Source organism: Quercus robur, chromosome 4, assembly GCF_932294415.1.
Source record: "Quercus robur chromosome 4, dhQueRobu3.1, whole genome shotgun sequence".
In the NCBI taxonomy this organism is placed as follows: Eukaryota; Viridiplantae; Streptophyta; class Magnoliopsida; order Fagales; family Fagaceae; genus Quercus; species Quercus robur.
In genome coordinates, this window is record NC_065537.1 from 36,841,082 (window position 1) to 36,852,605 (window position 11,524).

The 11,524-nt window shown below is 35.5% G+C and overlaps 1 protein-coding gene across 1 annotated transcript; it reads right to left on the bottom strand.

The window, feature by feature from the left end:
* Positions 1 to 944: 944 nt before the first annotated feature.
* LOC126721811 (phospholipase A1 PLIP1, chloroplastic) lies at positions 945 to 5,323 on the bottom strand. Its single transcript, XM_050424879.1, is given in 9 exon segments — positions 945 to 1,018; positions 1,021 to 1,082; positions 2,198 to 2,478; positions 2,792 to 3,080; positions 3,082 to 3,206; positions 3,285 to 3,344; positions 3,458 to 3,979; positions 4,115 to 4,781; positions 5,307 to 5,323. Coding segments are annotated over 9 exon segments (2,097 nt in total).
* Positions 5,324 to 11,524: the final 6,201 nt, after the last annotated feature.

Below are 11,524 nucleotides of genomic sequence, written 5' to 3' on the forward strand. Positions count from 1 at the left end.
TTTGTATGAGATGAAAAACTAGATTTTCCAACAATATGTTATAGTGGGGAAAACCTTTGCAAGAAAAACCTCAATGGGTGATTATTTTACGTCACTACTTTTGAAAAATCCACTAACAAGGATCGAGGTTTGATGAACTAGTAATAGCTCAATACAAAACCCTAGGCACATGTCGCAATAGTTTCACAATATGCGTGTGTCTCTCTAGGTGTATGATGACAACCTTAAAATAATGCATTTATATGTTCTAGAACCTTAATGCACAAATTGCAAGATAAACCAAGTTATTGGGGGCTGAAACAAAAATTATTGTTCAGTTTTAGTGAAGCTCAATAGATTGAAAGGTGTTGAGCTAGGTATTGAGTTTCATTAAGTCTCAATAGATCGACAGGTGTCACAGTCTTTTTTTCAATGGCTTTTCTAACAAAAATGACAAAAAAATGCTGTGTCTGCAACAAGCATACATTTAGCGTTTTTAATACAATATAGGTCAAAAGATGTCTAGGAATGGAAATAATAATGTTCTCTCAATGATTCATCATGCCTTTGGTTTTGTAGCACGTTGGAATGAATAATTTCTTTCTTTTTTTATTGGATAGTTGCACTTTCAATAATCTTTAACCATAAATAACCTCTCTCTCTCTCTGAACTAGGCATTAATTCTCACAAACTCTTTATTGTATATTATCCGTACACCACCCATTTCACATTTTAAATGTGGATATTAATAAAAAATGTGAGCACCATGGACGAAATTATGGACATTTTGTAAACGGAATGTATATTAACGAGTTCAAGAGAATATATACCGTCAGCAATATATATACATGAAATAAATGTGCATGAAACTGATTAGAACATATAAAATCCTTGACTCAGTGTCTTGAAGTGCTCCTTTTATATATCAGAGTAGAAATCCAATCCCTGGGGCCTGTGAATAAGTTTCAAACGCCAGTCATTATCTCCTTGGTCGCTAAACTGCTGTTGCTCTAATCACTCTCGTAGTTCCATGTGTGTGAGAAGGTGAAGTAAGAAGCGGCCACAGCAGATTCTTCTGTTCTCTTACTTTCCGAACAACCATTGTAAGGTTGAATTTATTCAACCATCTAATTGGTTTTATTCCGTGCCAAATTTGCTTGTAATTCAGCATTTAGTAACCCTGTATTTAGGTGGGTTTGTTGTAAGGGTAGTGAGTGAGATAGAGTGAAGTTTGCTCAAGAGTGTGCAAGAAAACAGAGACTCGCGGCTGGGACTTGCGGGTGGACTCGCGGCTGCAAGCTGCCAGAAGATGCACACGTGCCAAGTATGCTGGAAGATGAACAGTTATGCTAGCTGGAGCACTACAGGACAAAACAGGACAACTGGCCATACGGTTAACTCGCGACTGGATCTCGCGACTTGGTCAAGCTGCGAGGTCAAGCCGCGAGCCACCCCTGTTTTGTAAAACCTGACGTTTCACATTCCTCTCCCACTCCAGTATAAATAACCCTTTAACCCACGATTGAAAGAGAGCTTCCAGAGAGAATTTTGAGAGAGAAACCCTAAAGAAAAACCAGATTGCTTCACCCACAATCTATACCTTAGAGTCTCTTCAAATTCCCTTACTCTCTTCCTCTCCATTGTGAAATCCTTGAGAGGCATTATACCAAACCTGGTTCTCACCATTATCATCTTCGTGAGACAGTTGTTTGGAGTTCTGGGAAGCAGTTAGGAAGGAGCCAATCTTCATTGGTTGATGCTACGGTCTAGTAGCGGAATCCGGGAAGCTAGAAAAGAAAAAGATTCGGCGCAACCTCGTTGGAGCAAGAAGCTTGGAGGGCTTAGGTGCACTGGGTAGATTAGGCTTGGAGGGTCTATTGCTGTCCTTGTATCCCAACTGTATTTTCTAGTGGATTGATTACCGCTTGGAGGGCGGCGGAGAGGTTTTTCGCCGAGGACTTCGGTTTCCTCTTCGATAACATATCGCGTGTTGTCTTTGTGTTTGCATCTTCCTTCCTCTCTATCTTTGCCTTTACATTATCTGCTGTGGTTTTATTTTGTTATGGCTTAGATAGTTTTTTAACCAATTTCATATTATAGCATGTGTTAAGTTTCCGCACACTAGTTGTTTGACATATTGCTTGAGTTGGTTAAGTTGTATTTTGGGGGTCTAAATGTTCAAAGGTGTTGTGTACACGTTTTTGAACTTTCAACCGTCTTTGAACGTTGCCTTAAAACCCCATTCACAGCCTTCAGATAGTTGCTTGAGTCATGGTCTCTGCAGATTGTACCTTCTGAACCATAGGCTGTTGGATCGCCTAGGGTCTCTAGTGGATGTGGACTATTGAGGAAGGCTCTTAGGGCACTTGTAGAGTACCCAATCTGGGTCTTTTCCAATACATATAGAGCACTGTCTGGTGGGAGTAATGGATGTGCAGGTGATGACTTCTCATCAGGTTGAAGAATGAATAGTTTGCCCAAAGGAGAGTATAATAGTTTCTGCATAAAAGATCGCCATAAGAAAAAGTGAGTGAAAAATCTTGTTAGAATATTGGTTGAATGATTAAATTTATTATTTTCTAGTAGTTTAAGTTTTGGGGACAAATGGTAATTTATCATGATATTTGACACCATTTCCTAATAACTTAAGCTATGCTTCAAATTTATTAAATAGCATCAAATTATCAAAATCCAGGTGTTTTTCCATGCCTGGAAAGTAATATGAATTTAAGCAATGTGGAGGGTTTAAGATAAGAAAGGATCAATCAAGGCTACAGAAACACTAAATGATGAATAAAAAGATGATACTTAAATTTTTTATTAAACAAGAATGTGAGCGAAAGGATCCATTTAAACGCTTCAACAGTGAGGCAACATGATCAGGGTAGTTGCAAGAGAAGGCTCTAGGGACAATATCTCTATGCATCATCACACAATGAATGTTGCTCTCATCCAAACCCAACTCATCAAGCAAGTTCTGACCTCCACAGAACACAAATGGCGAGCCGAAAGTGACAACTGGCCGTAGATGGGAGGGCTTGACAACCTTTCTGGTCAGTAGCATCAAGTTGACTAAAAGAGAGAGACTTCCCCCAAGAGAGTCCAGTAAATTGAAGTTTTGCACGATCCCCATATTTGTTCATATGTTCAATTATTTCTGGCATGTATTGCTCATATATTCCCTTTGCAGCTTCATAAATTCCTCTATGAACAAGCACATCTGTACCCTGCAATCAAGGCAGGTAAATCAATGGTTCTGTTTCATTGTATGGTACATGTATTCACTAAATGGAGAAGATCGTTACCTCAAATTTAGTTGGTTCAAAGAAAAGGTTTGCTTGCCAAGATGCTAAAGAGTCTGATCCCTGCAACTCAAAAAACAAGTCTTCTTACTCAGATCCTAAGCAAGACACATATATAAATGGAAAATCCATGGCCTACAGATCATCATGTGATCAACGGCTAAAGTCGGAATTACCTGAATCACAAAGCAGCGAGTATAAGTGCTTAAATCATCACAGACAAACCATTCACAAGGTGATGAATGGAGTGACTGAAGGTCCCTTGCTGCCTCCAGCTTTTCCCTCTCTCCAGCAGCAACCACTACAGTCATTGTTGAAGCTGCCATGTAAGCGGCCACCTCTGACTTATATAATCGGGTTGAACTCTCTCCCTCCTCTTGTGGTTGGCCTTCGGTTTTGAATGAAGCCTCACCATCACCCTCCTTCGATTCAGGGCCTGGGCACAAAAGGCCCTTGGGGCTAAACTGGACATAAGATGCAGCTGAGGCAGCAATCTCGTAAGCAACAGATGGGTGGATGGGACATTTCTTCTCAAAATCCACAGCTTTCTGTGAACTGGCATCAATATCTATTGAGGCAATTTCGGGTACTCTAGTGGAGTCCTCATCCAGCTTGGTTTTAATAACAGCGGCCTCTGCTTTCTTCTCCAGTGACGATGTTACAAATTGTAGGCCATAATATTTTTTCAAATCCTTGGCCTGCATATTAGTAGGAAGTTCTTATTTGTACTCAAAATATATTTGATTGATCAATCTAAAAATTTGGTTAAGAAACAGAATTATAAGTAATTAAAATATCAAGGACATTTTTTAAAAGGATGCAGAATAACATACCTCGATCTCTGGTATCACACAAGCCATGTTGCTCAAAAACGCCAATTTAGAGAATAGCTTGGTATCAGACCATGGTACTCGGACCAAAAGTCTTGAGAATGATTCACGATTATGTCTCACTGATACTTCTTCTTCTTCTGCATTATAATCAACTGTCCAATAATCACAATCACCAATGTCATCTCCTTCACAAGCCTCATCTTTATCCACACTCTCCTTCTGCTGCCTATCTCTCCAATGACTTCTTAATTCCAACAGCCTCTCCACCCAATTCAATCTCTTTCTTTCCTCTCCTTCGCTACTATTCACCGAGTTCTCCTCTATATTCATATCTTTCTCAACTACATTCATGCCCTTACTAGTCTCCGGGTCAAACAAGAATGATCGAACTGAATTTGGAATAATGGAGCCAGATAATTGAAATGGGAAAATTCCCATTGAACGACTGTTCTTTTGTTCTGGTTGTGTTGCTGTGGCTTGAATACAGTTTACAGAATAACAAAGGTGGTTATCAGAGTAGGACCTCTGGATACCAGTGGCTCTATTATGAAGGTCCTTGCTAGAGAGTGAGCGGTGAAGACCATTGTGCTCCTTGAAGATGTCTTTTGTTGTTGTGGCAACTGGAGATGTTGGAATGGACACCGTTGTGCATACCCTGACTTGCACGCTATTGGTTTTGCAGAATCCTAGCAAAATTCTTATTAGTGAAGGGTCTTCTTACGCTTGGGATGGCCTGAAATATTATCAAAATCTATTATTGAAGAATGAAAGAGTCTAGAACTCAAAACATTGGGTTTTTGGTGGAGTTATTGAAACAAATTAACATAGAGCATGGACCTTATAGGACACTATAGGGAACCATCACCCCTTGTTAACAACGAGAATGCCTTTGTCCCTATTGGGCCAAAACAATGAGCACATTAGATGAAAACATTTGCTTGTGTCAACTTTGCCAACAAAGTTAAACGCTGTCTCTAGGCTACAGATAAGGGTTTTTCAATTATTTCATTTTATAATTAGCTCAGATATGGAGTAGTCATGTTTTTCCCAAAAGAAGACAGTTATATTTGATATCATAATCCATTACCTCAGTTCTTTACCATGAACTTATCACCAAAAAACATAAATGCCAATGTTTGACGATTATAACAAATGTTCTTACTTTTTCATCAAACAAAAAAAATGTTCTTACTTTGACATTTGACCCATAGAACTAAAAAATGTGTGAACAGTGAACACCACATGCCATGGATATCAACGTTGGTAAATTCAATACAACCACCTTCAAAGACTCTAAACTGATTATTCATTAATTTAATCCACCTGGTTACAATAGGGAGAAAACAGTAATGAGCGACGAAATTACAAAAATTTAATTTATCCCCGCTGTTTCAAATTACAATAATAATATAATAGTATCTTAATTTCTGTTATTTTATTTTTCCATCTCTTATCAAATACATATGAAGTAAAACAAAAATATTTTATTTCGTCCCATTTTTCTATCATTTTCTATTTTCCATCCACATTTTTCCATCTTCAAAATCTTAGTTCCATATTGTTAACTCAATGAAAATTTGGGTAAAATTTCTATTCTATACTCTTCCATTTTTCTATCTCTCATCAAACACAAAGAAAAACAAAAATATTTTCTTTTCCCCCACTTTTCTATTCATTCTTTATTTTCCATCCACATTTTTCCATTTCAAATTCTTTACTCTATACTATCTACTCAATAAAAATTGTGTAAAATTCTATTTTGTACTCTTCCATTTTTTCCATCCCTTATCAAAAAGAAAAACAATAATATTAAAATTTCTCCCACTTTTCTATCGTTCTATATTTTCAATCCACTTCAAAATCTCAATTTCCACGGGTGAAAATGCACTTTTAGTCCCTACATTTTGGGCCTATTTACAATTTGGTTCCTAAATTGATTTAGCTCCTAGGTCAGTCCCTGATTTTCAAAAATCGTTTTTAAAATAGTCCCTATCGTCAACCCAGTGACAGAAAATGCTGAGGTGGCAAACGGAAGTGCCAGGTGGCATGTTAGATCTGACGTGGCTAATAAAATAACATTAATAAATACCACGTCAGCATCTATGTCAGCATTTTAATGACAAGTCAGCATTTTAATTAATAAAAAATAAAAATAATTTTAAAAATATTAAACTGAAAAAATTCAAAATCAAAAACAAAAAAAGAAAAAACTTTTTCAGAAGAACATTGTTCTTCTTCTTCCCCAGGACATGAACTTCATATGCTTCATGTTCTTCCCCAAATCAAACCTAATAAATCCAAGAAATCAAACCCATAAACATCTAGTAAATCAAACCCATGGCTTATAATTTCTCTTCTCCACACATAACCTCTCTTCTCTTCAACCCTCACTCTCTCTCTTTAGCTCTCATGCACTTCGACTCTTCTCTCTCTCTACCCTTCTATTTCCCTTCTCTCACTCCCGTGACTTGCGATTGTTCTTGGAGGTTTCGTGGTTGTGCTCCGGCGGGTCGTGGGTCTGATTTCATGGGTTTTTGTTGGCTATGATATGGGTTTGAACTTTGTGGTGGTCAGATTCGTGGGTGAGGACGTGCTCGATGGTGTCACTGTCGGTTTGGCCGCGGGTCGTGGGTGACTTTGCTTCGATGGTTCCGATTGGTTCATGGGTTCGACTGGTTTATGGTTTGTGGGTTTTTTTTTTTTTTTTTGCCATGGATCGTGGCTAATTTGGCCGTGGGTCGTGGCTGATTTGGTTCATGGGTTTTTTTTGGCTGTGGGTTGTGGCTCGTGGGTTTTTTTTTGTTTGGCTGTGGTTGGTGGTTGTAGATTGAGAAGTGGTGGAAGAGGAAGGTTGTTGGGTTGTGGCTACTGTGGTTTGTGGTTGTGGCTGGTGGGGTAATGGTGGAGGTGATTCCGTTGAAGCAAGATGACCCAAACAAAACGCCAACACCGATGGAGCTTCAGTCAATCACGGATCCAGACGAAACCCAGATTTAAACTGAAAAAGCTATGGAGATTCGGGCATGGGTCTTTGTTGAATTTTTTGGGTTTTTTTTTTTTTTTTTTGTGTTTGTTTCCCAAGAAAATTTCTAGGTTTGGGTTTGTTGGAGATTAGTTTGTTTTTTTTTTTTTTGTTGAGTTTATGGGTTTGATTTGCTGTAGAATTTGGTGTTGATTGTGTTAGAATTTGTTGAGTTTGATTGTGTTAGTTATGTTAGGGAAGAACATGTTCTTATGTTCTTCCAAAAAAACAATGAAAAGAAATTAAAAAAATACAAATTTAATTATTTAATTTAATGAGATTTAAGGTTTTGTTTTTTTATTTTATTTTATTTTTAAATTTTCTGACATGGATTTTTTATTTTTAAAATGCTGATGTGTTATTTTTTAAAAGCCAAATAATTTTTTTTTATTATTTTATTAGCCACATTAGATCTAACATGCCACTTGGCACTTTCGTTTGCCACCTCAACATTTTCTATCACTGGGTTGATGGTAGGGACTATTTTAAAAACGATTTTTAAAAATCAAGGACTGACCTAAAAGCTAAATCAATTTAGGGACCAAATTGTAAATAAGAGTTTGATAGAATTCCTAAATAGTGTTCATATGGTTGCTGTTTTAAATCTGCTTTTATCATTGTGATGAAGAAGTTGCTATATATATATATATTTGTCTTCTATTAATGAGTTTTATGGTTGCTGTTTATTATGGTCTTTTTTTTTTTTTTTGTTTTTGTTTTTTTACCCAGTAGATACACATTGCATTAACAGTAAACACAAGGAACATATATAGTACTTACACAGTAACTTCTCAACTAGAATTGTGTTCTCCTTTGTTAAATTATTTAGCTGCACAGAACATATTGTAATTGCAAACATTGAGATGAATGTTCAGTAAGTTTGCTATAACTATTAAAATTTATTTATAAGAAAGAATAAAAAGAACTAAAAAAACTATAAAAAAAACCATTCAGGAGCCCCATGGGTTTCTCATGACAAGTGGAACCAACTCCTATTCTATACATTATCAGAAGCTACAGACTCATCATTTAAAATGGATTTAGAGGAACAAATGTGAGCAATCACATTGATAAGGTTTCTCATCCCATGACACATGGCCATTAGGATTTTCATTAGCATCCCTTTTCAGTTACAGACAGAACATAACAGAACAATTCAATGTCCATTGGAAATGCAAAAACACCTTCACCAAATGTAGTCAGTTCAACTTTAAGTGCTGACAACATAAAGAAAATTAATGAAATGATTATATGAGAATGTTGTACCTGCTTCTGGATGCGCTCCCTTTCAGTGGCTATTGGTCAATTTGAATTGTTTTTGTGTTTTTTGAATTTTAGTTATAACTATTAAAATTTATTTATAAGAAAGAATAAAAAGAACTAAAAAACTATAAAAAAACCATTCAGGAGCCCCATGGGTTTCTCATGACAAGTGGAACCAACTCCTATTCTATACATTATCAGAAGCTACAGACTCATCATTTAAAATGGATTTAGGGGAACAAATGTGAGCAATCACATTGATAAGGTTTCTCATCCCATGACACATGGCTATTAGGATTTTCTACCATTATTTATGAAGGTTGCCATTTTCATTAGCATCCCTTTCCAGTTACAGACAGAACATAATGGAACAATTCAATGTCCATTGGAAATGTAAAAACACCTTCACCAAATGTAGTCAGTTCAACTTTAAGTGCTGACAACAGAAAGAAAATGAATGAAATGACACTTTTGTTTCAGCTTAAGCATAGTATATCTGCTACATATTTTAGGAAGAATACTTAAAACAAACAAAATAGTTTATTTTTACTAAGATAAAAGAAAAAGAAAAATATATAGTACTTACACTGTAAATTAAGATGAGTATAATACAAATAAAATATATTCAAAATTGAACTAATTAAATCAATTTGCAAAAATGCAACATCACTTATACAACTGCAGAACCAACTTAGTCAGTGCATTAAGAGATTGGTACTCAAAATACTTAGAAAAGGGCCATAGTAAACTTGTGAGCACCTTTTCATAAGCTAAACAATAGTTCCCAAGTTGGGGCCAACATTTTGGTAAGGTACTCAGTTTAGGTTGTTGAAGCACCAGGCAATTACACGCGACCATGTACCAGCACAAATTTTTAAACATTACAATCTATCAATTAAGGCATGGTCACTATTGAGAATGAACCCTAAACCACCCAACATTTATATGCCACACCTGAACCAACATACTATAATGACTTTTGTCAAGCTTTAGGCAGATGAATCCACATCAAGAGATTTATCAGATTACAAAATTTTTGTTTTGTAATTAGCTTTTCTTCTTCTCTTTGTTATGAATTCAGTGATATGACAGCATAGAGAGAACTAATTTTTACTCAACAGTGAGTGATATTTTATGTTGATATTGCACTTGCAGTAAACAAACCAAGATATAGTTTTGTTAATATTAATTTAGACCAATTATTATGCGTTTCATAAGTTAAAAGAGAAGAGATAGAAAAGATGATTCAGGGTAGTTTTTGGGATGAATCGGAGGATTGTGACTTTTCATGTCCCTTTGACTAACTCTATTATTAAGTCTCCTGATATATATGTTTGCAATTGCCAGTCAATAATGTTTGTGCCACATTCAAAACAGTAGGGGTGTGTTGTTACATAATTAGATATGCAGAAAGTTTGGCTTCAATTTGTTTGACTTTTCTACTGCTTTAGGGATGTCAATGGGGTGGTTTTGGATGGGGCGGCACCAAATTGAAGAAAAGATCAGATTACATAACTGCTCTTTCTCTTTATAAAGTCTAATATTTACTTATAAAGAAAAGATCCACTGTTATCTCACCTTTAATAGACTTGAATTTAATATTAGGTATATGCAAGTACCTATCCTAGACCGTTACACAAGTTGCGATGAATCTACTAAGCAAGCAAACTCTTAATGTTACTCAAAATTTCAAATAGCCCCCCTGCTATTCCAATTGCCCTCAAATTAAGAGCAAATCAATGGACATGAGAAGGAGAAAAACCTGAAGAGAGCTTTGGTTGCATCTTTTGTTGTTGTTGTCAACTTTGGTTTGATGGCACATTTGTGGAATAATCTGTTGTTAATTTGAGGGAAACTGGAACAGTAGAGGGCCATTTTGGAATTTTTGAGCTATAGTAGGGCATTGGTCGCTCAGTTTCAGATATAAGGGGACATTGCAACTTGGGTGATAGTTTTGGTGAATATTTGTAATTTATCCCAAATATTATTTAATCCAAAAATATGCTCATAACCTGATCATATGCCCAAGAGAAGAGAAGTTTTTTTAGGGATGGGGTAGGGAAGGTCACCTGACTAACAAAATAACAATGCCCAGCAGCCTTTCTTACACGTTTTTATTCTAAGCTTGCCTTGAGAGAAACTTTTCATGATCCAATGTTCTATTTTCATTTTACTTTTGAATCTATAATAGTCTCAAGTAGTACCAAATACCAATCCTTATTTTTTTAATAAAAAAAATCAAATAGTATCATTGTGTGTCAAGAGTTTTTTTTTTTTTTTTTTTTTTGTTGGCTGTATATATGTGTACAAAATAATGATGTTGGATGTACATATGTTTTTGTTATTGGCTTCTCACAAGAGTTTGATAGAATTCCTAAATTTTATATATCTCTAGCATTCATTAATGCAATATTTCAATTAAGAGGGCGATTGAGGAAATTGTTTCAATAAGTTATCTGCTGAATCAGCAATAAACAAAAAAAATTGTTTCCCTGTGCACTTTTGTTTCAGCTTGAGCATAGTATATTTGCTGCATTTTTTTTTTCAATTTGTCAAACTAGTGCCCAGCAACCTTTTTTACACGTTTTTATTCTGAATATTATACTTACTCTAACCTCCATGTATCCAAGAATTTTGATCAAGCTCAAATATGCGGTTTAAATTGTGTCCATGATCCAATGTTCTATTTTCATATTACTTTTAAATTGTGTTTGTGATGAAAAAGAACCAGACATTCATGGTGCAATGGATTTTTTCTTCTTTTCATTTTGCGTTTGTGATGAAGAAGTTGCTATATATGTCTATAGTGTAATGGGGTGGTAGAATATTGCTTATTGTATTAATTTGTGTATGTGTGTGGTGAGTTTTTTTTTTTTTTTTTTTTTTTTTTTTTTTTTTTTTTTTTTTTGCGCTTGTGATGAAAATGAAAAGTAAATTGTCCTTTGTTATTAGGAATTGATCTTTTGTCCTTTGTTATTTTTTTAAGCATAAAAATACACCGGTATAGCAATTGATCTTTTTTTATGCAACTCCCAAAAAAAAAAAAAAAACCCAAGTAGTACCAAATACTAATCCTTATTTTTTTTAATTAAAAAAAATCAAATTGTATCATTGTGTGTCAAGAG